The following is a 27,875-nucleotide window of genomic DNA, read 5'->3' on the forward strand; positions in this document are numbered from 1 at the left end:
TTGGCCATGGCATGCCGGGCCTCGACCAGACACACGTCTCGGTGTGCATGGATTTCTGTGGGATAACTTCTTTTTTTTTTATAAAGATTTTATTTATTTATTTGAGAGAGAGAGAATGAGAGAGAGCACATGAGAGGGGTTAGGGTCAGAGGGAGAAGCAGACTCCCTGCCCAGCAGGGAGCCTGATGCGGAATTCGATCCCAGGACTCCAGGATCATGACCTGAGCCGAAGGCAGTCGTTTAACCAACTGAGCCACCCAGGTGCCCATCCTTTTTTTTTCTTTAAAGACTTTTCTGTTTAAGTAATCTCTACACCCAACATAGGACGCGAACTCACAACCCTGAGATCAAGCGTCGCATGCTCCACCGACTGAGCATCAGGCGCCCCTGCAGGATAACTTCTTAGAAGTTCAGTCCCCGGCTACGGCAATGTGTGTTTAAGGTTTTGAGGGCTACTGCCACGTCACTCTCCAGGAGGGCCTCACCGTGTTCTAGCACCGCCGGCAGCGCCCGTCTTCCTGCAGCCTTGCCACCTGGGATATTCTCGGCACTTGAACTCTGCCATTTTGGTGGTTGAAAAATGACCACTTGCCGTTTGCCTTGCCTTGATTCTTAACGTGTTTGAGTGTCTTTTGATCTGTCTGTTGGCCGTTTGTGGTGAACTGGCCGGAAAAGTATTTTATCTAGTAAACCTTTTAGATTTGTGTTATTCTGCAATGAAAGACTGTCTGCCTTCTGCTTACTTTTTTTTTTCCCTTTAGCTTTGAGATATAATTGGTGAAATTGTTAGACATTTAAAATATGAACATGATTTTGCTATTTGTCTTTTTTTACATTTGTTTAATTTTGTTTTCATTTTTAATTAAAGTATTTATTTATTTGACAGGCAGAGGGAGAGGGAGAAGCAGGCTTCCCATTGAGCATGGAGCCTGTCTTGGGGTTCGATCCCACGACTGCCATGAGTTCATGACTTGAGCCAAGGCATAATGGTCCGAGCCACCGGGGTGCCCTGAATATTTGCTATTTGTATACGTTGTGAAAGCACTTCCCCCATCAAGTTAGTTAATAAACCCATCACCTCACATATTTACTTTTTTTTTTTAATTTGGTGAGAACATTTAAGTTTTACTCTCCTAGCAAATTTCAGTTTTATGATAGCTTGCTATCAACTGTAGTCACCTTGTTTTCTTTTTTTTTTTTTTTAAGATTTTATTTATTTGACTTTGACAGAGAAAGACACAGCGAGAGAGGGAACATAAGCAGGGGGAGTGGGAGAGGGAGAAGCAGGCCTCCCGCTGAGCAGGGAGCCTGATGCTGGGCTCGATCCCAGGACCCTGGGATCATGACCTGAGCTGAAGGCAGACGCTTAACGACTGAGCCACTCAGGCGCCCCATCACCTTGATTTCTTATACTTTGTTTTTAAAGACTAAAACAGTACTGTGGCTGAGAGCTTGTCTTGCCTTTCCTTAGGACAGCTCTAGAAAGAGACGAGACAGAGACGAGAACTCCATCGTAGGATCCGACTTCGAGCCCTGGGCCAACAAACGAGGAGAAATCCTTGCCCGGTACACCACCACAGAAAAGCTCTCCATCGTGAGTACCAGTATGCTCTTCCCCCAGGGCCCGCTTTGGACTTTGTAATTGCTTTTCGTCACTATGATTCTGCCTCCAAGTGCGTGTGTAGGATTTTCCTTCACACCAGGCAATTCTCTGATGCCTACTGGGTGTCCTGCAGCTCAACTCCGTTCTGACACAGAGAGATACCCGGAGATTGTGTCACTTCCCATGGGATAGGGACCTGGTCCCTCAACACTCTCTCCCACTTCACCCTCGGGTCATGAGTCCAGGTGGTCCGCTGTGCTTCTGGCTATCTGATTGTGCGTCGGATTCCCACCACCCTCTCCTTGGGTTTAGCTAATTTGTGAGGTGGCTCACAGAACTCAGGAAACCGGTTTACTCACTAGATTACAAGGATATTGAAGGCCCCGAATTAGCGTCCACTGGAAGAGAGACCTAGAGTGAGGTTCCAAACAACCTCCTTCCCCATGGAGTTGGGGGTCCTGCATGGTGGCATGTGGATGCATTCTGTTCACCAACCTGGAAACTCTCTGAGCCCAGTCCTTTTGGGTTTTTATGGAGGTTTCATTGCATAGACATGATTGATTAAATCATTGGCCATTGGTGATTGATTCACCCTTCAGTCCTTCTCCCTTCCCTGGAGGTCAGGGCCTGGGACTGAAAGTTCTAATTTTGCTTCCCTTGGAAACCTGTCCCCATCCTTAGGTGGGTCCAAAAGTCAGTTAACAGAAGACACCTTTACCACTCTCATCCCTTGGGAAATCCCAAGGGTAGTAGGAGCTTCTGTGCCAGGAATAGGATTTCTTACAAATCACAACATCACAGTTAATGTTGCCCCAACTCCTGGGCTCCGTACGTTTTCCTCATTGTGTCAGCGTTAGTTGGGAGAAAAATGTGCTCATTGCTTTCTCAAAAAATGTGTTAAGAATCAGGGCTCTGGCACAGTTCAGGGGAAGAACTGGAACATTGGAGCCCCATCTCTGGGGAGGTCTGAGTTAGGATGTGAGGAGCCTGCTCCCCCCCACCCCCCAGCTCCCACCCCCGAAGAAGGTGTGCTTCTTGCTGTGGCTCAGGTTTTCTTCCAGAACTGGAAGTTCACTGTTTGGGTGGCCACAAGGCAGAGTCGTTGGCTCCAAGCTGAGACCTGAGACCAGCCAGGGAAAGCAGGGGAATGCCCGTGTTACTGAGGACGAGGTTCAGGAGCTTATAACCAAAGCCCTCACCAGTGACGTTTCTCTCTTGACCCTGAAAAGCAGCTCAGAGGTGGGTGGTCCAGGGCTGGAACAGCAGCTCTTTCTGTCCTGCCCTGTCCAGTGTCCCCTCGTATCTGAGTTGTTGGAAGGAGGAGAGGGGAAAGTAGGATGCACCCTTGCTCATTTGAGGACCCCTCCCAGAGTCCCCCCCCCACACACCCAGTCACATTTGTCTGGAAGGTCGTCATGGGCCGGACGCAGGTGGAAGGGAAGCTGGGAAGTGGTGATCAGCGTGCCCTTCAGAAATCAGGGCTGGAGTAGGGAGGAGGGGTGGACCCAGTGGGCAATGGGAAGGCTCTGCCTGGATCCCTCCCCTCCTGGCTTCCTCTCAGGGCTGGAGCTGGGTGAGGGGGGTGCAGGCAGAATCGCTGGACTAGTCGTTTTGTTCTGATTTTCTGAATGCATTGACTTACTTCAGAGTGGTGATTTTTCAAGCAGGAGTAATTTTACCTGCCAGGGGACACCTGGCAATGTCTGGAGGCATTTTTGGTTGTCACAGCTGTGGGGATGTGACTGGCATCTAGTGGGTAGAGACCAGGGACGCTGCTAAACATCTTCCAGTGCCCGGGTCCGCCCCCACACAACAGGATTTTCCAGCCTCTAATGTCAGTAGCACCAAGGCTGTGAAACCCCGATTGAGAGGAAGGTAAAGGCAACCCCGTGATGCCGGTGCCCTGAAAATTTTTGCTATTTGTTGGCTCACTTTGAGCATCCTGAATTGTGTAGAAATTTGAACCTGCCGTAGTTTCTCGTGAGCTGTGTTTTCTGTCTTTGATTAAATAGTTCGGTTTTTCATTTGGATAAGTAAGTAGCTTTGTTGGAAAATGATGGGTCGTGTTGTCTTCATGCTCCTTGAGTAAAGTGTCTTACAAGTTTTTTGTTGTTGCAGAAACTAGTCAGTTTTAAAAAATATTAACAAATTATTTTTGCCTCTGCAGAATCTGTTTATGGGATCTGAAAAAGGTGAGTTTTTGTTGTTGTTACTGTCTCAATGGGGAATTCTCGCATAACCTTTAGATAGTTTCACAAAGGAAAAAAGTTTGTAGTATCCCGTCTGGTGTTTAATTCCATTAAAGCTGTTCTTTCCTAGATTATGTACAGACTTAGTAGAATTGAAATACATATTGATATGATTAGTGGGGGAAAAAAAAAGACCAAAGGAGTTTCTAAGAGTAAAACATTAGCTCACTGTCTGATTTTAGTTACAGAACGGTAGTAGTCTCCTCTCTGAGTACCTCCTCACCAGCTGGAAAATAGTTAAAATTCTCCTTTTTAGAGATCCATTACTTTGCCTTAAGGCTTTACCCTCTCCCTGTGAGAAGGCAGATACATTGGGGACAAGAGTCGCAGTCTTATTGACGACTGGTCCGTGAACACTGCGGTCCTCAGTTTCTCCTGCCAGGACACATGGTCAGAAGCTCTGGACCAGTGCACCTCAAACTAGCTCTGCAGCAGGCTCACCTGAGCAACTTTCATACAAACACATACCACGGGGCCCCACTGCACTTGTTGAATTTACCTTGAGGAGTGGGAGCCAGGTATTGCTTTTTTTTTTTTAAGATTGATTGATTTATTCGAGAGAGCGTGGTGGGGGGGAGGGGCAGAGGGAGAGGGAAAGAGAGTCCTAAGCGCACTCCATGCTGAGTGCAGAGCCCAATGCAGGGCTCATTGTCACGATCCTGCGATCACAACCTGAGCCAAAACCAAGAATTGGATGCTTAACCGATTGTGCCACCAGGACACCCCTGCAAAGTGCTTTTTTGAAGCTCCCAGGTGATTCTAAGGCACCTGACACAGCTCATGTGCCACTGGGGTGCAGGTGAGCATAGTTGTGATTTGTGTGCAGATCACTAGTATGGCAGCTGCAATTCTCCCTCGTCCTCTGCAGGTGGGAGCAACACTTTAGAAATGAGGAGAGTGCGAACACCTTTGTTAGGGCCGTAACTTTGACCCCAGTCCATGAAAAAATAAATCCGACTGTTGCATATCTACCAGTTTGGAAAGATCAGAAAGATTGATGAGATGACTTGCTGGTGAGAACGTATAGGATCAGGCACTCTTGTGCTGCCAGTGGGAGTGTAAAGTGATAAAACCACTGTGTAAAGCACTTTTGTGGTTATCAATTAAAATTGAAGTTGGGCCAACCCTTTGACCCAGCAGTTCTATTAGGATATGCTGTAGGCCAGAAATTGGCAAACGACTTCCTGCAGGCCAGATCTGTTTAAGCTTGTAAATAAAGTTTTATTGGAACACAGCCATGCCAGGTTGTTTACATATTGTCTACAGCTGCTTTGGGGCTGGAATGGCAGAGTTGAGTACCTGTGACAGAGACTATATAACTCACAAAACCTAAAATATTTATATCTGGCCCTTTACAGAAAACGTTTTCCACCTTTACCCAAGTTCATGTTTTTCTTAAAGTGTGGTCCAAGGGCCGGTAGCGTTGACATCACCTAGGAGTCATTAGAAAGGCAGTCTCAGGCCCTGCCAGGCCTACTGAAAATCCGAGTTGCATGCTAATTCATCTGTAAGTGATTCCTGTAAAAGTCTGAGAAGGCGCTGCCCTGAAGAAATGTATGTGTCTATGAACGAGGGACATAGAAATGTTCACAGCAGCATCGTTCATGGTAGCCCCAAACAGGAAACAACCCAAACATCCATCAACAGTAGAATAAGAAATACATTGTGGTGTATTCACATAGTGGAAAATAGTAAACAGCAGGGAAACAGTTCTGTGTAACAACACGGGTAAATTTCATCAACTAAAGATAACGGTGAACAGGAAGCAAAACCGTATCTGGGCTGGGTGGTGGTCGCAAGGTTTTATAATTATCCATTAAAATGTACATGTATGCACTTTACATATTGTATTTCAAATTGAAGGGAACAGTAGAAACGAAGTAAAAAAACAAAAACAAACATTATTTGGAAACTTAAGGATTCGTTTGTTAGTAATTAAATAACTGCACCATGCTCTCAGCCTGATCCCAAACAAATCTTTGAGCTAACACCAGACCGAAGTAGCCAGTGCCTTCAAAGAATGAACTTCTGATCCTGAGAATGAGTTTGGGGGGCAGGAGCAGGGGGAACTCAGATCTAGAACAGAAGCCCCTTGCAGATGGGGAAAGGTTTCTGAGATGAGGAGCGCTGGAGAGCCAGCTGGACAGACAGCCTCACTCTGCTGGCCCATGCCCCAGAGGGCGTCCCTTGGTCTCTGTCCCGCCAGCCCGTGGATGGGATGGTGAGAATCGGCTGACAGGTGATGGTAGGAGGCGTGGCTAGCCCTGTTTGCCTGAAGAGTGGGTATCGGAGTGTGACAGTCCCACACCGAGGCCAAGCCTGAGAGGGCCTTTTGTTGGTGGAAGACAATGGCATGATGGATTTTTGGCGTCCTTCCCTGGTCTGCCTTTCTTTAGAAAACAAATGATTCAGTGAAAAGTTTGTAAATACCGAATGGAGTGTGGAACCATTTCAAGGCTGGCCCACTGAGCTCTGGGGGCAGCTTCTGAGCGAAAATGTTTGCAGTGGAACTTTGGTTATATAAGGACATGGTTTTCAAACTCTCGGAGTTGTCTGTAATGAAGTTGTTCCCTGGTCCCCTTATTCACGTTGAGGTGGAGAGTGAGAGATGCCTTCCCTTGGGGGTGTTGGGGACGGAGAAAGCCACCTGTGTGACATCAGTCCATTCTGTTTAGGCAAAGCGGGGACTGCCACATCCGCCATGTCGGAGAAGGTTCGGACCAGGCTAGAGGAGCTGGATGACTTTGAAGAGGTGAGTGAGCAAGTTGTTGGCCGAGCGCGGGGAGGATCGGCGCTTTTGTTTCTCCTAAGTGAGATGCGTTTTGGTGGTAATTCCCAAGCTGCGCATTGTGTTCGTTCCTCCCGAGGCACCAGTCGATCCAGGGGAAGTGGCCAACGGTGCACTTGGCTGAGTGCGCAGGACCTGCCTTGGGCTGGTTTTCTGAAGGTGTCTTGTCGCTGTGATGCCTGAGCAGACCCAGGTCGTGTGGGGACAGGGTCTAACTGGAAAAGCCAGCTGGAGTCACCTCCCTGGGAAGCGCCTTGCACAGGAAAAAGAATCATACCTTGTGCAGAGGCCTCTGCTGGCTTGCTGTGGCTCACACGAATCTTTCAGAAAACATGCTTTTAGAGAACACGACTCATTTGCAAACTCTTAAGACTAATGAATTTCACATGTAAATCTAGTTTTTTGTTTTTTTATTTTTTTTTTAGATTTTATTTATTTATTTGACAGAGAGAGAGAGACAGAGAGGGAACACAAGCAGGGGGAGTGGGAAAAGGAGAAGCAGGCTTCCCGCTGAGCAGGGAGCCTGATGCAGGGCTCGATCCCAGGACCCTGGGATCATGACCTGAGCCGAAGGCAGTCGCTTAACCAACTGAGCCACCCAGCACCCCTGTTTTTGTTTTTAATTCCACCTGATAACTGAGGGTCCACATTCCTGCATTTAACCAGGGCATGTGCCATCCAGGTTATACAGTCCTTCCTGTCCCGATTCACTTATGAACACTACAGGCCTGGCCCCTGGAGGCAGGGGAGTTTGCGTCCCCTGGGATGTCACTTAGAGAGGCCATCTAGCGTCCTGAGTAAGAGACTCGGGAGCCAGACTGCCTGAGTTTGAATCTCGGCTCTACCGTTTGGCAATTCCAGGATTTGGGGCAAGGGGCTTAACAGCTTTGTGCCTCAGTTTACTTATCTGTAAAATGGGGGATGCTGCATCATACTTGCCTCTTAGGGTTGTTCGAGGAATGAAATAAGTTAATGCATATCAAGTGCTTGGACCAACACCCAGTGCATGCTGTGTGCTCTTGTTAGTTGCTGTCAGCACAGGCTTAACCTGAGTCTGGAGGCCTTACCTAGCTCAACTGCCGACAAGCAGAGTGCCCTTGGGTGTTCCCTTTTCCTATATCTGCATCCCTAACTAGAACATGGGCATAAAGAGTATAGTTGTTTGGACACAGTGGTAATGCTTTGAAATCCACAAAGGGCCTTGTGATGGCAGGTGCCATCGCTCTGTCCTGCATCTTGCCCCTCAGTTCAGGGTCCTTCCAGCTCTGAGACCAGAGCTGTTGGGTGCTCAGCAAAGTCTATTTGCCCACCCTCTTATTTCCCAATTCAGAAAGGACACGTTTTGAATTAGGGTGCCCGGGAGCCTCGGTCTGCATGTCCTCAGCCAACCTTGGCTAGCAGGAGAGGAATTGCTGAGCATTTTCATCGACGCTCTTTAATCCAAGTGTTACCTGAGCTGGCTTCAGTTGCAAATGGGGACTCTGTTGAAGGATACAAGGCCACTACCTGAGCCCAAGGGTATGGTAGCCTGGAACCAGGAGTTAAATTATCACCCAGACACCTAGCCAGCCACCCTCTGCCTTTCTCAGTTCTCTGTAGCATTCAGTCACTGACTCTGTACTTGTTGTACCCCCGCCCCCCTCCAAGATTGATTTTCTTGCTGCTCCTTGCTCTAAGCAGCAGATGGCTGCCCCCTGGCTTCCAGGCAAACATTGCTTATTAGTCAGGGCAAGGCTGGGTTGTACTGTGCTAACAAATGAACCTCTGAGATCGTAACAGAAGTTTATTTCTTATCACATTACTCATCCACTGAAGGTGACAGACACACCACCATCTTGAGATGCTGCCATCTCAACAGATGGCTTCCAAGGTCATCACCGCAGAGCTGAGAAAGGGTTATTCTCACCGCCTCAGCCCAGAAGGTACACGTGCCACTGTGCTCACAGCCCGTTGGCCCAAATTAGTCACGTGGCTCTTCCTACTGCAAAGGGACAAGGAGGGCCCTATCCTGCAGTTCAGGGATCTGTTGGGATCAGTCCAAATTTCCTGAACCTTCTGCTTGTATTTCTTTAATAAAGAGTTCTTTGCTTTGGATTATAGGGAACACTGATAGAAAAAAGATTTAGTTCATGGTCTTGTGTGGGTTAACAGGACCCTCACCCCTCTGAGCTTTGTAAATAAATAGCACTTAACAACAGCCAAGGATTAATGAGCAGGTGCCATGTGCCAAAGGCTCTGCTAAATCTTTACATTCATTGTTTATTTCATCCCTGTGATGATCTTGCTTTCCTTCTGCCACAGCTTTTTGTTGTGGTCGGCTCTCTGTCCTGAAGGCACTCCCCATGGTCTAGTTAACAGCCCCCACCCCCCACTTTCGCCATTGTCCAGTAATACCTGCACACCCCTGAGTGTTTGGCTCAAGCATCCCTTCCTCCAGGAAACGATTCTTTTTTTTTTTTTTAAGATTTTATTTCTTTGACAGAGAGCGAGAGCACAAGCAGGGGGAGCTGTAGAGGGAGAGGGAGAAGCAGGCTTGTCACTGAGCAGGGAGCCCGATGCAGGGCTCAGTTGATCCCAGGACCCTGAGATCATGACCCGAGCTGAAGGCAGATACTTAATTGACTGAGCCACCCAGGCGCCCCCAGGAAACCATTCTCGACCACCAGTCTAGAGTCCATTCCTTCGTTACTGTATTTCTTCCATTCTGAGATAAACCTTTTCCCCCACATTTGAATGTCCCTGAAATTGGGCTGCGTCTCTCAATTAGTGCATGTCCGTGAGTGGCATTTTTTTTTCTAACTTAGTGGTACACAAAGAATTGTGCTTCCTAGAATGGGCACCTCAGATTCAGTGAACTATGATGTAGGTTTTCATAGAATTGTTTCCTTTGGAGCATTTATCTCCATTTATATTAATATCCATCTCATCCTCTGTATAGGAAACTCCATTAGTGCAGAAATAATTTTTTTGCTCATCTTTCTGTCTCGGGCATCTGGTGTCCCCTGCTTGGCACACAGTGGTTCCCAGTGATTATCTGAATCATTGAGCTGAGGGCTGACTTAGGTCTGACTTGCTCCAAGGTCAGTCTCAGTGCCTGTGCTCTGCTTGTTTTTGCAGAAAACTCAAAAGAACCTCTTCAGTCACAAGATGAAACTGTCAGTCCTGGTTGGGAGTATGAGAAAAACTTAGAGACCGAAGCTCAGCCAATACTCAGTATTGTTCACAGGGTGGTGGCCAAATGTTGTTTTTCTTTTTGTGCTTACACCTTCCTACTTTCTGCCCACAGGGATCCCAAAAGGAACTGTTGAATTTGACTCAACAGGATTATGTGAACCGCATTGAGGAGCTCAACCAGTCGCTGAAGGACGCCTGGGCCTCGGACCAGAAAGTGAAGGCTCTAAAAATAGTCATCCAGGTCAGGTCTAGTGATTTTTTTTTTTTCCTTTCCTGAGAATTTCCTATGTAAAACTCCTTTAGAGGTAATTAAGGTTTTTCATAGGCCTGCCTTCAGGGTCTTACCCTACTTTTTTGCATCTGTTCCATTTTCACATACTTCCTTTGAAAGGCCATGATGATGAATCTGTGTTTTTATGAGATACCTAATCCCGGGGCCACCATGTACAGCTGCACAGGTTGTATACTGCACAATTCCAGGACCTTCAGCTTGGATTACAGAATTAATGATTTTCCCTGGATTGTGCAGTTTTTTGGCCCTGATACATCCACCGACACATTTATGGTTTGTACAAACTAAAGATTGACCAACTGTCTTGGGTTCCTTGATCAGATTTCCTTTGTATTTTTGGGACTTATGGTTGTGTGTCCCTGTTATGTGCATTTTTGGCTCATATTCTGCATAATTATGTGACAAAACATGTTGACAGTGTTAGGCGAGGTACATTTGTTGAATCCTTTGTTGACCTATGACAGCTCTTGGATCACAAGATCAAGTTCTGTAAGGAAAAGAGCTTATTCAGTTTCTTGACCCTTCAGTCATTGTCTCTTGGCAAAACGTGCTCGGAAGTACACTGTAAAAGGACTCATGTGTGCATTATGATTTTCAGAACAGCATTTTATTTCAAAAATATAATCCTGTTCTTGTTCAATGTCATGGCAATGTGACATTTGTTTTCTCACCTGTTGATTTGGAGAGAGGGATGGAGTCTGGCAGTCTTGACACTGGGTAGTTGAAGTCTTTTAAGACGACACTTCATATAGCCGGTGCTTTTTTTTTTGGTGTTTTATGGCAGAGGCAAACCTGAATTCATTTCCCTTCGATCACTGTTGTTAGTTTACAAAGTAAATACTCCCGAAGAAGAGTCCTCTCATCCTGGATACACGTGATAGGGTTGCTTGCTGAGAGGCTCAAGTAAGAAAATATTAAACTAACAAGCGCTTTTTCGAAGTATTTTTATTGGCAACATCTCCCCATAAAGGACTGGAGTGTAGAGAACTTGATGTCCGAGAGTTTTTACATCTGGAGATTTGATTCATGTCTTCTCAAAGAAAAAAACCTTGGAAGTGTTTCATTAACTTCACATCTGGTTAATAGTAACTATTTTACTTTCGATACTTGAAAGGCTGCTTCTTTAACCAAAAAAGAGAATCGGGGGTGGGGCAGAGTATGGAGAAATGAGCATAGTTCACTTTATTTGCTCTGCAGTAAGGTATTCTGTTGTGTGGTGGATTTATTGAAATGTATTTCAGTGACTTTTTAGTAAGTTACTTAATTACCCAATTCAGTTTTAGAGCATGTTCTTTTTTTTTAAGATTTTATTTATTTATTTGACAGAGAGAGAGACAGCGAGAGAGGGAACACAAGTAGGGGGAGTGGGAGAAGCAGGCTTCCCACTGAGCAGGGAGCCGGACGCGGGGCTCGATCCCACCACCCTGGGATCATGACCTGAGCCAAAGGCAGATGCTTAACAACTGAGCCACCCAGGCACCTCTAGAGCATGTTCTTACCCCTTCCCCCAAATTCCCTCAAGCCTGTTTGCAGTCAGACCCTGACACTTCCAGGCCCAGGAAACCACTGATCTGCTTTCTGACTATAAATTCGCCTTTCCCGGACATTTCATAGGGATCATTCAACATGTAATCTTTTGCCTCTGGATCGTTTCACTTGGCATAATGTTTTTGAGGTTTGTCTGTGCTGCAATATCAGCACTTTGTACGTTTTTGCTGCTGAATAGTATGCCATTGAATGGAGAACCACATCTTACTTATCCCATTAACAAGTTGATGATGGACACTGAGGTCATTTCCACTCCGGCTAGTAACGAACGATGCCACTGTGAACATTTGCGTACGAGTCTTCATGTGGACACGGGCTTTCGTTCTCTTGGGTAGATTCCTAGGAGTAGAATTGCTGAGTCCTGTGATAAGGGAATGTGTAACTTTCTGAGAAATGGCCAAAGCATTTTGCGTTTGCATCCCCACGAGCTGGGTGTGAGGGTTCAAGTTCCTTTGTTTTCCGACGCTCGCATTACTGTCTGTCACTTCGATTACAGTCACCCTAGCGGATTTGAAGTGGTATCTCATGAGTGGTTTTAATTTGCAATCCCTGGCAACCGATAAGGTCAAGCTTCTTTTCATAGGCTCATTGGCCATTTTTATATCTTTGTCAGTGAAAGATTTAATACGACTTGCCCATTTTTAAAAATCACATTATGTTCTTGTTACTTTTTTTTTTTTAAAGATTTTTATTTATTTTTTGAGAGAGAGAGAATGATAGCATGAGAGGGAGGAGGGTCAGAGGGAGAGGCAGACTCCCTGCTGAGGAGGGAGCCCTGTGCGGGACTCAATCCAGGGACTCCAGGATCATGACCTGAGCCGAAGGCAGTTGCTTAACCAGTTGAGCCACCCAGGTGCCCCTCTTGTTACGTTTTGACAATTCTTTATGCTCAATACAAGTTCCTTATCAAGTATCTGATCTATGAGGATGGTCTCCTAGTCTGTGGCTTGTCTTCATTTTCATAATAGTGTCTTTTGGAGTGGAGGAGTTTTTGGTTTTAGCGAAATTCAATCTATCAACTGTCTCTTTTGGCTCATGATTTTGGAGTGGTAGCTAATAACTCTTAACCTAACCCAAGGTCATGAGAATTTTTTCCTTTGTTTTTTTTCTAGAAGCTTTTTTTTTTAAGGATTTTATTTTATTTTTTAAAGATTTTATTTATTTATTTGAGAGAGAGAATGAAATAGAGAGCATGAGAGGGGAGAGGGTCAGAGGGAGAAGCAGACTCCCCGCTGAGCAGGGAGCCCGATGCGGGACTTGATCCCGGGACTCCAGGATCATGACCTGAGCCGAAGGCAGTCGCTTAACCAACTGAGCCACCCAGGCGCCCCAAGGATTTTATTTTTAAGTAATCTCTACACCCGTAGTGGGGCTCAAACTCCCAACCCCAAGGTCAAGAGTCACATGCTCTACCGACTGAGCCAGCCAGGTGCCCCTCTTCTAGAAGTTTTATAATTTTAGCTCGTCCATCTAGGTTTATGGTCCATTTCGAAGTGATTTTTGTGTCTAGTCTAAGGGTCTAGATTTGTTTGTTTCGCATGTGGATATCTGGTTGTTTCAGCAATATTTGTTGAAAAGGCTTTCTATTCCCTATTGAATTATTTTGGCACATTTGTTAAAGTTACCTGACTATAAATGTAGGGGTTTATTTCTGAACTCTTAAGTCAATCCCAAAATATCTGTGTAAGTCTGTCCTCATGTTAGTACCACACTGTCTTGATTACCATATTTTTATGGTAATTTTTTTAAAGATTTATTTTATTTCAGAGAGAGCGCACATTGCGCGTGCGTGAGTGTGCAAGTGCAGTGGGGAGGGGTAAAGGGAGAGGGAGAGAGAGAATCTTAAGAAGACTCCGTGCTGGGGCACCTGGGTGGCTTAGTCGGTGAAGCATCTGCCTTCAGCTCAGGTCATGATCCTGGGGTCCTGGGATTGAGCCCCGCGTCAGGCTCCCTGCTCCACGGGGAGCCTGCTTCTCCCTCTCCTTCTGCCTGCTTGTGTGCTCTTTCTCTCTGTCAAATGCATAAATAAAATCTTAAAAAAAAAAAAAATGCCGAGCGGAGAGCCTGACACGAGGCTCGATCTCATGACCCTGAGATCAGGACCTGAGCCAAAATCAAGAATTGGACGCTTAACCGACTGTGCCACAAAGGCGCCCCTATGGTAAATTTTGAAACTGGTTAGTGTAAGTCTTTTAACTTGGTTCTTTTTTTTTTTTTTTTTTGCCCCACAGAATTATTTTGGCTATCCTGGGTCCTTTGCATTTCTATGTGATTTTTAGTATGCGCCTATATCTACCTGCCCTGTCCTCACCCCCCACCCCCAAACTGGGATTTTGATGGGGATTGTGTTGACTTTGTTAGGTCAGTTAGAGAGATTTGCCATTTTAACAGTAGTGCGTCTCCTGATGCATAAAATATGCATCATTCTTTCTGTCGATGGGCATCTGGTTTTTCCTTTTTTCTTCTTTGTTATGAACGGTGTTGCCAAGATCACTCCTGGACAAGTCTGCTGGCCCCTCTGGAGGTGAGGACCCATAGCTGAGAGTGGAATTGCTTGGGTGCTGGACATGTGCCTCTTGAGCTTGACCGGGCAATGCCAGATTGCTTTCCCTCGCAGCTGTGCCCCCGCGCACTCCTAGCAGCACTCGGGCTGTTTGAGTCTGTGCTGTTGAGTGGCCTCACAACATTTGGTATGAGCGGACTTTCTGTTTATCATTTTTCCAATTTAGAAGGTAATAAAATCATATTGTATTGTGGTTTTAATTTGCAGTTCCCTGATTATAATTTTGAGCCTCTTTTCACATGTTTATTGGCTGCTGGGGTTTCCTTCTCCATAGAGTGGCTTTGGTTGATTCTTCTTGCTCATTTTTTCCATTAATGGTGTTTGTATTTTTCTTATTTTTAAGATTTTTTTCCATGTATCTTTGGTAGTAATTGTCTTCTGATTAGTCTGCTTGCTTGCTTCTTTTGATCCATCTTCCTTTCTTAGTTTGCGGCTTTAGGTTATGTTTTACTGTATCCTTTTGTTTGGGCTATTTAATATATGTATATGTATATAAATATATACATATCCAATATGTATATATGTAGATATATATTGAATTCTAGAAACTGCCTAGTGTCCTTGTAGAATGTTGCTAATTGGAAAAAATGAAAAACACCCTTTTAGTATTTTTCCAGCAGTGCTAATCAGTTCCATAGCAAGTATTTCAGGCAGAGTAGTTTATCAGTCAGCCGTTCAGGAAGTGTCTGCCATGGTGCTTCTCCACCTGGGCTGCACATCAGAATCCCTTGGGAGCTTTAAAAATGTCCTGAGTCTGAGCTGCACCCCAGACCAGCTTGATCAGAATCTCTGGGAGTGAGACCCAGATGCCATTATTTCTAAAAGCTTCCCAGATGATTCCAGAGCTGAGAACGCTTGGGCTGTGGGATGCTCAGTCCGTTCGGAGTATGCTGCAGATTGTGGCTATCACAAACGCAGTGTGTCCTGGGTTCCAGCGCTGCTGTCACCTGAAGCCCTTGTTAAAAATACTGATTCCCTGGTACCTCGGCTGGAGGTTTTGACCAGTAGGTTTGGCATGGAGCCAGGGAATCTTTTTTTTTTTTTTTTTTTATGGTAGGTTCTATGCCCAGCATGGAGCCCAGCACAAGACTCCAGCTCACAACCCCGAGATCAAGAGTTGGACACTTAACCAGCTGAGCCACCCAGGTGCCCCAAGAATCTGTAATTTTAACACACACCCTAGGAAGCCTAATTTTTGTTTAGGAAACTGCACCAAGGCTTTAAAAATCTGGCATCTTCAAAATAGTGATTTAAGGGGAACTTCATTTTAGGACCTGATTACGACTTTAACTGTGGACCTAAAAAAAAAATTCCGCTTCCTGTTCTCTCGTGTGAAATGTATGTTCCGTGATACCAGCTTGGGAGAAAAATCAGTACACAGATGTTGGGAAGCCCCAGCTGTGTTTAATTTGCAATCTTCTGTTTGAATTCTGTCTTCTCATCTCACCACTGGGCAGTAACTCCTCTCTGAGGGGCTCTGGGTTGGAACTCAGGAGACGTCACATCCCTAGGAACCGAGGGCTATGTATTGTAAACAGTCTCTAGGATTCAGAGTTGTTTGCTTTTTCCAAGCCCTGAAATCTCATGGGGCAGTTGTTGAAGTTGGAGCTCACATAAAGGGCATATGAAGAACACAAAGCAAGGCATCTGGAAATGGATTTCTACGAACGTCCAAATGCCACGTTTGGTGTCAACACCATTGTTTTAACAGCTTACGTTTCCCTCGCCCTTCTCTCCCCCACACCCCCCCCCCCCAAAAACATGTGGCTGTAAGAGGGTGTTTCACAAAACAGAAATGTTGTTTGCCTTTAGGCTGTAATGCTAAGGAGAAACTTTGTGAATTTAACAATTTAGAAATTGGGTGACAATGCCAAACGGAAAACCCATATCAGCCTACCTCTTGATATGACAGACATTATTTCCAATCTTTGCACTTTGGAAATGCATATTAACGGACTCTGTCTTTTGTTTTTAAGTGACATATTTGTATCTAAAGGTCAAGCATTGGAATGATAGAAGATGGCAAATTATTTAGTTCCTTGTGCTTACTTTTGAATTCGTAAAGATTTCAGGGCATTAAGTTTTGTTCTCCAAAGAAGAAACAGATTTTTTGTTTCTGATCATAAAAGATGACTTAATCTGGGGTGTTTAGGGCCACGTTTTGTGGCTGTAGTCTTCCATTAAACGTTCTGAACGTGTCGGGGTGCCTGGGTGGCTCAGTCGGTAGAGCGTCCAACTCATGATTTCACCTCAGGTCATGATCACAGGGTCCTGGGATTGAGCACCGTGTTGGGCTCCATGCTGAGCATGGAGCCTGCTTGGGATTCTCTCTCTCCTCCCCCTGCCCCTCCTGGCTCACGCTCTCACGCTCTGTCTCTAAAAAATAAAAAAAGATCTGAACATGTCAAGGGCCCTTTGGTGTGAGTGATACAGGCATAGGGATTGAGCAAAATGTTCCTAGTGTTGCATATCATAGTTACAGGCAAATGTGCTCTTTGAAGCTTGTCATGTTTCCTTTTAGAGGGAAATTTGGAAGTGAGAATAAATAATAGATGCTATGGGGATAAAATGTACAGCATAGGGAATATAGTCATTGCTATTGTGATAATGTTTTATGGTGACGGATGGTAGCTACACTTGTGAGCTGTATAGAGTTGTCTATAATGTATAATAATATGCAACAATGCTATGTTGTACACCTGAAACTAACATTGTGTGTCAACTATACTTCAATTAAAAAAAAAAATAGTTGCTCGTTTAAGAAACCCTGGAGATGTACTTACGGCGTCATTTCATAGAAAAGAATGTTGAAGAAGCAAGACCATCCTGAGATAAACCAGAGGAAGCTGTGCTGCAAAGCACTTGGAACAAAGCTGGAGTCGTTTGTGAGAACATTGATGGGAGAGGTGTCCTTGACCTCTCTTGGTGACTTTGATGCTGACCCTCGTTCAGTGTATAAGCAAAGACCCTTCTGGATAAGAGTCCTCAGTCCTGTGGCTTTCTTGGGAGGGATGTGATGGAGTGTTTCTATAAGAGGCTCTGTAGTGAGCGGTCTGCCCCCCAACACCTTGTCAGAGGGACAGTGGTTTTGCTTCTCATTATGTTTCCAATGTCTGGCATGGGGCTTGGCACATGGAAAGCACCTGTGCTTGTTTGTAGAAATTAATTTTCCAGGCCTGGAGCATTGCAACCAAGTCAGACACGACACAGTGAATTTCCTTCTCTCTTCTCTTTTTTTTTTAGTGTTCAAAGCTTCTTTCAGACACAGGCGTTATTCAGTTCTACCCAAGCAAATTTGTCCTTATCACCGACATACTTGATACATTTGGTAAGTACTAGTCCTGTTCATCTTCAATCTAGGAAATACATTTTTTTTTTTTTTTTTTTTTTTTGCCAGAAGTTGGGTGGTAGTGTTGCTTTAATTTCTGTTGTGGTTTAAGTAGTTGGGTGAAACATGAGGAAGACCAAACAACCGCCCTGCCCCCACTCATTAACAAGGGTGCCGTTTTTAGAGAATCCTAAATGACCTGTTTTCTAACCTTCTGAGAGGCTAGTGAAGCAAGCAGGTGAAGCATGGGGGAGCTGGGGAGCACACATCCGGTCTAAACCAACTCCCGTCCCTTAACATGTCATGGTACCTGGAACTCACTTTGTCAGAACCGAACTCGGCTTCTCTTCCCAGCACCTGCAGTGGGTTTCTGTCCCAGGGAATGTACCCCGTGCCCGAGCTGGAAATGTGAGAATCTTCTCCCCTGCGCCCCATGTCCAATCCATCACCAGGTTCTTCGGTCTCCTGGGTGTCCCTCCACTTTGTCTGTTTTTATCTGTCTTCACTGAACACCATAGTCCAAGCCACAGTCCTCTCCTGCCTGGACCGATTACAACAGCTCTTGTGAGGTTTCCTGCCACGTCACGGCTGCCCTTTGTCCCATGCTCTCCCCATCAGGCAGAATGATCTAGACTGAAGAGAAGAGCCTGGGGCCCCTCTGGAGACACAGGGGGCTTTTGTGCTCCTTGGTGGTCATCGGTGGCCAGAGCATCAAGCCATTCAGCCCTCTATAAACTCTAAATGATGTTCAGTGGCAAGGTTCTCCCCAAGAACTAGCAGACAGAATCGTCTTCTGAGAGCCCAACACCTAGCAGATCAGAACAGAGACATTTGCTTTCTTGCCAAGGAGGGACCAGTGGACTCCCAACCCAGCAAGTCTCATCTGAAGCCCATAGAAAGATCTAGTATGGCAGAAAACAAAATATCAAGCAGAGACCCCCATTTGCTTCACAAGAGACTGGGGTCTGAGTGTAGTAGCTAGAACAAATGATATAAAAAAGGTCTAACTCCTAATCTTGGGAAAAGCGGGTATTTATTGGCTTATGTTGAAAAGTCCAGGAGTAGTTTCTGGATTCAGGAACTCAAACAGTGTGTTGGTATTTTCTAGTACTTGCCCTTGGGGTCTGCTCGTTCTCAAACTCTGCAAGGTGTTCTCCACTTGTATCAGTTCTTCCGCCGGTAGTCCCAGGACAAGGGAAGAGCTTTTTTCTTCCAAGCCTACAATGAAAAGTCCCAGAATTCTATCTCCTTGGCCTGGTTGGATCACAAGTCAGTTTCTGAGTCATTTTTGGTATCTGGCAGGATGAATTAGCAGATTATCCAGGCCTGGATCACCCCAAACAAGAAAGGTGATGATGTTGCCAGAAGACAGGGGGATGGGAGCTAACTGGACCCCAAGAAGAGATGGCCTGGCTGAGTGACGGCCAATCAGGGTCAGGTGGCCCAGGCACTCTGTGGAGTGCCAAGGATGTATCAGCAAGAAGAGACAAAAATCCTCACTTTTGGGGGCTTATGTTCTGGTAAAAGGGATTTACAAAACAAGTAAGTAAACCCAATTGTATGTTAGATGATGATCAGTAGCGTGGAGGGAAAACACAAAACAGAGGAGGGTAAGGGGTGGAGGAGACTGTGGTTTTAGTTAGGGTGGTCACAGGAGGCCCTGCTGAGACGTCGCTATTTGAGCAAGTGCTTGAAGGAGAGGAGAGATGAGCCACATGCTCTCTGGGGGAGGGAGAGTGCAGCCATGTTAGGCCGAGGACAGGGGGTGCAAAGTCCCTGGGGGAGGAGCGTGCCTGGCAGGTTTGAAGAGGCTGGGATGGCTGGAGGGGGTGTGCCGGGTGGTGGCTCAGGAGCTGACATGGCTGGAGGTCCTGGCGGGCCTTGTGGGCCATTGGGAGGACTTGGGCTTTGACCCTGAGAACATAAGGAACCACTGGGAGTGTTAAGGCGAGCAGGAATGTGATGATTTAAGTTTTACTGGCTGCTTGTTGAGACTATAGGGCGGAGGTGGCTCAGGGAGCGTGGCTAGCACTTCAGGTGGGAGGCTGGGGAGATGGCGGAGATGGAGAAAATGAATGGATTTGCAGAATGGATGGGTGAGTTAGGCTCTCAGAATAGATACTCAGTCATACGCCCCTTGGGCCTTGATTTGTCCCCATGTGCAGCTTGCCTTCAGCAGCGAGGACATCAGTCAGGGAGAGAGGTCGGTGGTTGTGTCTGGTTCTCCTGACAGTTCTATTTGTCATGGTGGGTTAACACACCAGCCTTCTGGTTTCCCTCACCTGCCTCCTGCAAGTTTCTTCTGCATGAGTCAGCATTCTGAGTGAGACTAGCACGATGGATCAGCTTCTAACCTACAAGCCTGGCCAGATCCGGACATTAACCTTGTGAGAATTTTGGGCAGCCGATCCGTCAGCCTCTGCTGGCATCATCCCAGTCCCCTCCCTTGGCAGGCCGGGATATGGTGCACATGCCTGTTTTTGCCCTATCCCAGAGATTAGCTGGGCTGAGAATTGGTAACAGCAGTGATAAACCCTCAACAAATAATGTCCTTGGGCCTGACTCTGTTCTGGGTGCTTTAGAGATATTACATCACGTTGTCTTCATCACAACCTGTGAGGTGGGGTCTCTAATGACCCCATTTCACAGGTGAGGGGCCTGAGGCACAGAGAAGTAAAGTAGCTCTCCCAGGGTCGCAAGGTGGGCAGTAAGCGGCAGGCCTGGGATTCTGAGTCTTCTCTGTAGTCAAAGACCTGTTTTGTTTCTCTTGTACTTGGCTCATGGGGGAAATGTTGCTCTCCATGAAAATTACAAATGTGTGTTAATTTGACCCTGGCATCTTCACCTCTGGGAATTCATCCCATTTGTGATAGCGGAATCCTGGAAACAACCCAAGTGGCCATCACTGGGGGACCAGTTACATAAACGAGGGTCCATCTGTACCCCGGAGCATAGGAAGCCCACAAGAAAGAGTGAGGGTGTGCTCTGCATTCCGGTGTGGAGAGATCTCCGGGGTATATATGTCATCACGTGAAAAAATCAAAATGCAGAACAGCTGTAAAGTATGTTCTGTTTGTGTAAGAGAGGAGGAGAAATTAGAATACTTGTTCACATTCCCTTTTATTTGCCTGAAGAAACATTTAGAAGGATGTCCAAGAAATTCAGTAGCAGTGGGAGTCCTCAGAGGCCGGTGGGGGCCGTGGAGTGGATGGGGATGGGCCAGAGAGAAACTTCCCTCATACCTTCTACAGCCTTTTTTGAATTTCGTATCAGAGGAGTATTTTTCTTTTTTCTTTTTTTTTTTTAAAGATTTTATTTATTTATTTGAGAGAGAGAGAGAGAATGAGAGATAGAGAGCACGAGAGGAAAGAGGGTCAGAGGGAGAAGCAGACTCCCCGCTGAGCAGGAAGCCCGATGTGGGACTCGATCCCGGGACTCCAGGATCATGACCTGAGCCGAAGGCAGTCGCTTAACCAACTGAGCCACCCAGGCGCCCCCAGGAGTATTTTTCTTTTTTGAAACCGAACATTCAAATGAGGTATCGGCCTTTGACGTCATTCTCCTTCCTCCACATCTCAGTGGTCGACACTCAAGTGTGAGGACCATGGATTTAGACAAGCACCACGGGTCTCGGAGCTAAAACTTGCCTTGGGCCTGGGAATCTCTAAAAACAGTGACAAGCCCCCCTCTTACCTCTAAACCAGTGGTCCCCAACCGTGGCTAAACACTTAAAGCACCCGGGGCGCCTGAAAATAGGCTGCCCTTGTCAGGACCTGTTGTGATTAGTATTCCTCAGGATTGTGAGGCAGACTGCATCTGCAGGTGCTCAAGGAGACTGTTGTGCTCTGCCCGTAACAAAATGTTTTCACCTTTCACAAAACGGGTGGCAGTCTGCCTTGCTTGGGTGGAAGTTCGGAGCGCTGTGATCTGGCTTGTGTGCATTGTCCTAATGGTGCTCTGTAGGGAGGTGCTTGACCGTAGGCGGGCTGGTGTTTAGTGGTTGACAGGATTGACCGAAGGTGGGAGCATCTTGCTGGGCAGGGATGTGGGACATGGCCCTGAGCATGTGCAGATGGGAAGATGCATGCTGGACTTCAAGGGAGATTTCACTGGAGTCACCGAGCACAGAGCTGGGCTCTGGAGTCTCTCGGCCCACGCCCCACGCCCCACGCCCCACGCCCCACGCCTCACGCCTGTGTGTCCTGTTCCAGAGTCGAGTGCATCTGACCAAGAAACACTTGGTTTCCTCCTGCAAAATGGGCATAATAGATGCTGCCTCTGGGGTTTTCTGGAGGGAATTAAGAGAATACATAGGAAGCATATAACGTTTTTCCTCTTCTAAGAGTTTGCTGGCAGGATCATGTAAGCAACTTTGAAAGTACCTGGCGCAAAGTTAGTGCTCAGAAAATTATTTATCTATTTTAGTGTTCTTGATTTGTAAGACAGTTGGGAAAGGAAATAAATCTAGGATCAGGTATTATTTCTCAAGACTGTCCACTAACCTAACAAAGGAAAAAAATGCTCACCAAACTCGTTTGGCCAAAAATGATTTTGTAGTTGAAGGCCCCTTAGCATATGAAGGTACACTATACACATTGTGGTTTTAGAGGGATGGCAGGCTTTTTGTGGAGCAAGTAAAGGCGTTTTGTGCTCTTAAGTCTGGTCCATGTACCATAGGTGAGAGGTGACCAGCATGGCTTGCTGTGTGATGGCCCAAGGTAAAAATTATATGCAGTCCCAGTGCCATGTTCTGTGGTCCTCAAGAGGAGGCCCATCATGGCCCCAGGTGTGGCTGCCATGGGAGCCCATGGCCGCAGGTAAGGAAAGCACTTCTGGCCAGGAGGAAAAAGGCAGGTGGCTTTGAGAACTGGGGTTTATTCCCTGAGGCTTCCTGCGAGCTTCTCAATTGAACTGATGGTGTAGAGCAGGGGTTTTCATCCTCGGCTGCACACCTGGGGAGCTTTAAAAACACTCCCAATGGTCAAGCTGGACCCCAGATCACTTCTGTCAGAACCTCTGGGGATAGACACAGACACCAGCCTACTTTCAGGCGCCCCGGGTGCTTCGAGTGTTTAGCCACGGTTGGGAACCACTAGTTTAGAGGGAAGAGGGGGCTTGTCACTGTTTTTAGAGATTCCCATGCCCAAGGCAAGTTTTAGCTGTGAGACCCATGGTGCTTGTCTAAATCCATGGTCCTCACGCTTGAGTGTAGACAAGAATTGCCTAGCTAAGGTTATTCAAAATTCATATTCCTAGTCCTCACCCTCCAAAATACTATTTTGCACTAGCTCTGAGGTGGGCCCCAGGAATGTGCCTTTTCAACAGGTGTCTTTATGTGATTGTAATGTAAGTAGTCCCCCCTTGGGAGAGGCACCCAGATGGCTCCTCTTCTCTTGGGCGGCTTCCTGCCCTTTGCCCTAGCCTGGTGTCATTTCTTGGTGAAGTCATTTGACTTCACGTTCTTAGAACTTCCTGTCTGTCTCTTTTTCCATGTGAGGACCGGTTGTGTGTTTCTTTGCTTCCCTGAATGATGGGGTTATGGGGGCAAAAAATAACGCAAGGGCTCAGGGAAATACTTTTGACATTAAAGGTGATTTGGAAGACTCCAGGAAAGGAATAGAACTATAATTTTTATCCCTTTGATGTTGATAGTATTTTCTAAAATAACACAGAATAAATAAAGCTTTTAGTCCTAGATTAAGGGGTGGTTTGTGGACCAAGTCTACCCTGCCCACTTGCTTTTGTAAGTAAAGTTTTGTTATTGTTATTGGAACATGACCAACCACATCTATTTGCTTATACATTGTCTGTGATTGCTTTTGAGCTACAGTAGCAGATTTGAGTCCTTGCAGCAGTGACCTAGGACCCACATCACCTAAAATATGTTTATGCATCTAGCAAATACTGAGCGTCCACGGTGTGCCAGTCACTGATCTTAGTACTGGGGATATATCCGTGAGCAAAACAGACCCAAATTTCTACCCTTGTAGCACTTGCTTGTTGAATCTCAAATTTCGATGCTTCTCGGCACCAGGCAGATCGCATAAATGAGTGCGCCAGACAGTTGCTGAGAGACAGCATGGTGGAAGCTGGGACAAACTGGGTGGTATATATGCCATTTGAAGAGTCAGCTACTAATTTGTCATAGCTTGTTCATTTTTTTTTTTTTTTTAAAGAGACTTTTTAAAGATTTGAGAGCACAAGGAGGGGGAGCAGCAGGCAGAGGGTGAGGGAGAAGCAGGCTCCCCACTGAGCAGGGAGTGTGATGCGGGCTCCACCCCAGGACCCTGGGATCATGACCTGAGCTGAAAGCAGACGCTTAACTGACTGAGCCACCCAAGTGCCCCTGTCATAGCTCATTTTTATCCTGTAGGGATATGGGCCATTTTTGGCACATCATTTGTGAAGAAGCAGGAAATCGGGTTTTTCACATGAACGAAGTTTTTAACCTGTTGGCAACTAATTAAAAAAAAAAAAAAGTTAAAGCACTTTGTGGGCCTTTGTGTTGTGGACCAAACAAAATGGATCCCTGGCTGGATTCTACCCACAGGCTGCCCATCTGCAGCCTCTGGCTTAGAAGCACAACATGGATGATTTGCTGATGAGTGAATGGAGGTGCCCGAGGTCCCCTTGGCCCTAAGTTTCCCTCTCTAAGGGGAGAAGGATGACTTCTCTGCCTCGCAGAAAGTAGAAGTCCGCACTTTTATTAAAAACAGAAACAAAAGAAACGCGGCTTAAAATTTGTCCCACTAGGTGGCAGCATACCATCACAAGTTAAAGTGCTCTGGGCCAAGCCGGCTCCGTCCCTAATTAACAAACGTTTATTTAGTGTTCACTCCTGAAGAGCGGGATGCTAACACCATCTGTCCTTTTCTCCCCAGGAAAGCTCGTGTATGAACGCATCTTCTCCATGTGTGTGGATAACCGCAGCGTCTTACCAGGTAATGTCAGAGCTGTTCTACTGGTTTCGTTCTGCCCTGGAGTTGTGATTAGGTTTCTATCAAGTCAGGATTTATGGAGACTCAGTATAAGATTTACTTTGTTTTTGGTGTGTTAAAAGTAGAAGAAACACCTTTGCAGATTTCTGATCATCTCAGTTTTCTAAAAAAAAAATTAGAAGGTTTTCAAATGGCCTGGCTAAGAATTTGGGCAAGTACTTGGAATCCAGGAAAATAAAAAGATATTGCAACTAGATTCAGCTGACCTTTTATATCAACTTAAATCCCTCCACTGCCTGACATTTTTTTCCTGCATCTCTCTCCTGAGAAGCAAATTGCAGAAACCAACTTTATATATGCTAAAGAACAATGTCAAAGGAATCGATAACAGATACTTAAGTGATGTGTGCATTAAATTTATTGCCAATCCATTTTAAATTCTAAGGGGGTTAAAATGGGACAGCTTGATTATGAATCTCTGTTGTAACATAAATGGTGACGATCTGTCTGGCAACATGGAACTCTCAGCAGCGGCTTCTCTTACTTCTTGTCCCTCCTTTCAAGTTTCTAGAGCTGCTGTAAGGAAACGTTCTCATCCATACAAGTTACCACAACAAGCTTGCTTCCACTGCTCCTGTTTTCAGCCAAATAATGGAATCAGCGACCGTAACCCATAATTGGCCTGTTCACTTATTCATTAATTCTTTCATCCATCTCTGTATCTGTTATTTTAAAAATGATTTAATACAGCTCTTTCTCAGAAAGAGACAGAACTCTACAGACCTTTGGGGCTGGAAGGGTCATCTGGTATCAGATGAGCAAACCCACGGGGGAAGAGCCAAGGACTTGCCCTCAGCCCTGTCGCCAGCTAGTGGGAGCCTTGCTCTTAAGCTGGATCTGTGCCGTCCAACATGGCGGCCACGGGTCATGTGGGGCATTTGAGATCTGGCCAGTCCAAATGGAGGGTGTGCTGTGTGTATAAAAATACATTGGATTTCAGAGACTTAATAGAAACAAAAGACCATGAAGTATCTCACTGATGATTTTTAAAATTGATGGCATGTTGAAATGACATTTTGGGTGAATTGGGTTAAATGAGGCATTTTACTAAAATTTCACTTGTTTTAAGCTTTGCACAGGGCAGTATCGTAGCCAGTGAAGTTTGTCCTAGGCGCGATTATTGCTAATTAAAATTTCACTTGTTTTAATCTCTTTGAACATGGCTCACGTGGTATTTCTATTGGTTGGTGCTGCTCTAGATCCTCCCCTACACCACATCACATCTGTGATGTTATTAACCACTCCTCCCATGTTCTAAGGCATCTCAAGATTGGAAGGCAGTGAGCCTGGAGAAGTAGGCAGGGGCCAGCTTGAGTGCAAAGGCCTTCTCTGTCAGCTTTAAGGATTTGGGAAGTCTAGGTGCACCTATTTAATTTAAACTTGCCAACTTGTGTGCCATACAAGTAAGCAGCAGTAAATGCTCGTCTCTAAGCAGAATTAAACCCAAATAGGTGTTTTTTGTGGCTTTTTATTTTTAAGTAATCTCTACACCCAATATGGGTCTTGAACTCCTAACCCTAAGATCAAGAGTCGCATGCTCTACTGACTGCTACAACAGCATTTTCCCCCCAAAATATTTATTTACTTTAGAGAGGGCGGCAGAGGGAGAGAGAGAGAGAGAAAATGTCAAGCAGACTCCCCACTGAGCACAGAACCTGACTTGGGGCTTGATCTCATGACTCTGAGATCATGACCTGAGCCGAAATCAAGAGCACCCAGATGCCCCTCCAACAGCATTTTTTAACATGCTTTTTAATACACAGTCTGCTACTTCCTATTGTTGTACACCTAACCACATAAGAATATTTGTTACCTGTCTAACCCCCAGAGGCCTTTGAGATTACATCTACTGCAATAATTTTCCTTCCTCCCAATTTTCTCTAAGGATACAAACAATAATTTTAGAGCCAGTTAAGGAAAAATTACTAACAACCTCCTACCTAAACTATAAAAGTTCAAGATAAAAGACTATTTTTGTATTCATTTCCAGTCCTTGTCTAAATTTATTAATTAGCACTTTGATCACGGAAACTCTTCTTTCCCCAAAATACCTATTTTTTTTTTTTTTACCTCGAGCAATGCAAATCAGGCTTCTGTTCTTCTTGAAAATAATTTCTTATTTTTTTTTCTTTCAGTGAAAATCTTCATCTGCACGTAGTGTTCTCTGGTTCCAAGAACCTGAGAGGGAAAAGGGCAAATTTCTCTCAAAAATGTCAGTGATTTGGGGGATGTCTCTTAACAATAATTATGAAGAAAGCTTTTGAAATCGACTGTGTGGAATTCTGCCTAAAGAAATTATGTACAGAGAGGAATCTGGTGGCATGTGTACTCATTCTTTCCAGTCGAATCAAGTTCTGACTGGTGAATTTAATTTTTGAGCCCTTCACCTTCAGGAATTTGAACTGAGGCATGCATACCTATTTTATGAGTTTAGAAGGATACCAGTGTCCTTTGGGTTCATGGAAAGTACATACTACTGTATGTGGTAGTTTTTCCCTACCATTTCTTAATCCAGCCTGTGTGTGGAGAGACCGTCTACTCTAAGTGATAAAGTAACTATTTCCATCTTGGGAGAAAGAACTTGGGTTTGTCGTGTTGCAGCTGTCGTCAACTGTGGGCATTCCCATCTTCGGTTTTTCCACATGGCTGATGTAGGCTGCATCTGGATAAGCAGTGTCCTTAATTGACCTGGCCTTTGAGGCGCGTACTAAGATGACATCCCTATATGCGCCGTTATGTAAAGAGACCTCTCGCTTCTGGGGTAGAGACTTGGCAGAGGAAAGAGAACTAGACTCACTGGTCTCCTCCCTCCTCCTAAAATACCCACAGAAGTTCAGGGTTGAAAAAAGAAGCACCATAAAAGAAAAATAAGTGGGAATAGAAGGAAGAATCTTTGCTTTTTGTTACGTTGAAATCTCTGAATTAATTTCCACATTCTGAATTCATTCTCTGTGTAAGCAGCCTAAGTGCTAAAGTATAAATCATGTCATGTTAGGCCATTCCTCTGCCCAGAACCCTTCAGGGAGTTTCTGTCGCACCTAGAAAAACTCTCCAGCTCCTTACCAAGGCTACAGCCCTGTATGACTTGGCGTGCAGTGCCTGCTTCTCTCCTTCCTGCTTACCCCATTGGCTTGCTTTTTTTCTTCTTTGACCAGAGGTAATATCTACCTCAGGACCTTTGCACTTGATGTTTCCTCTTCCTGGAATACATTTCCTCCACATCTAAATATGGCTGGCTCCTTTTTGCAATTCAGGGCTCAGCTCAAATGCCACCTCTGCCAGAGTCTTCTGGGACCACCCTGTCTAATGAAACTGCACCCCCAAAGTCACTG

General features: G+C 45.6%; 1 protein-coding gene and 1 non-coding gene across 6 annotated transcripts in view; both read left to right on the forward strand.

Moving 5' to 3' along the window:
- VPS35L (VPS35 endosomal protein sorting factor like) overlaps positions 1-27,875 on the forward strand; it is a 118,444-nt gene that overhangs the window by 12,133 nt on the left and 78,436 nt on the right. For 4 of the 5 annotated variants that reach the window (XR_003522932.2, XM_027610275.2, XM_027610276.2 and 1 more), the window contains exons 4-9: positions 1,472-1,594; positions 3,771-3,795; positions 6,528-6,604; positions 9,927-10,055; positions 17,461-17,545; positions 24,427-24,486. Coding sequence is in view for 4 of the 5 variants with exons in the window: in XM_027610275.2 (XP_027466076.1) it covers positions 1,472-1,594; positions 3,771-3,795; positions 6,528-6,604; positions 9,927-10,055; positions 17,461-17,545; positions 24,427-24,486 (499 nt within the window). In the remaining variant the exon portion in view is untranslated. The remainder of the gene's footprint in view (positions 1-1,471; positions 1,595-3,770; positions 3,796-6,527; positions 6,605-9,926; positions 10,056-17,460; positions 17,546-24,426; positions 24,487-27,875) is intronic. The other variant, XM_027610279.2, reaches the window with a different exon arrangement.
- Positions 25,611-25,746, forward strand: LOC113933818. The gene has a single exon (XR_003523514.2). It is a non-coding gene; the product is annotated as a U4 spliceosomal RNA (small nuclear RNA).

This window comes from Zalophus californianus, chromosome 10 (assembly GCF_009762305.2).
Source record: "Zalophus californianus isolate mZalCal1 chromosome 10, mZalCal1.pri.v2, whole genome shotgun sequence".
In the NCBI taxonomy this organism is placed as follows: Eukaryota; Metazoa; Chordata; class Mammalia; order Carnivora; family Otariidae; genus Zalophus; species Zalophus californianus.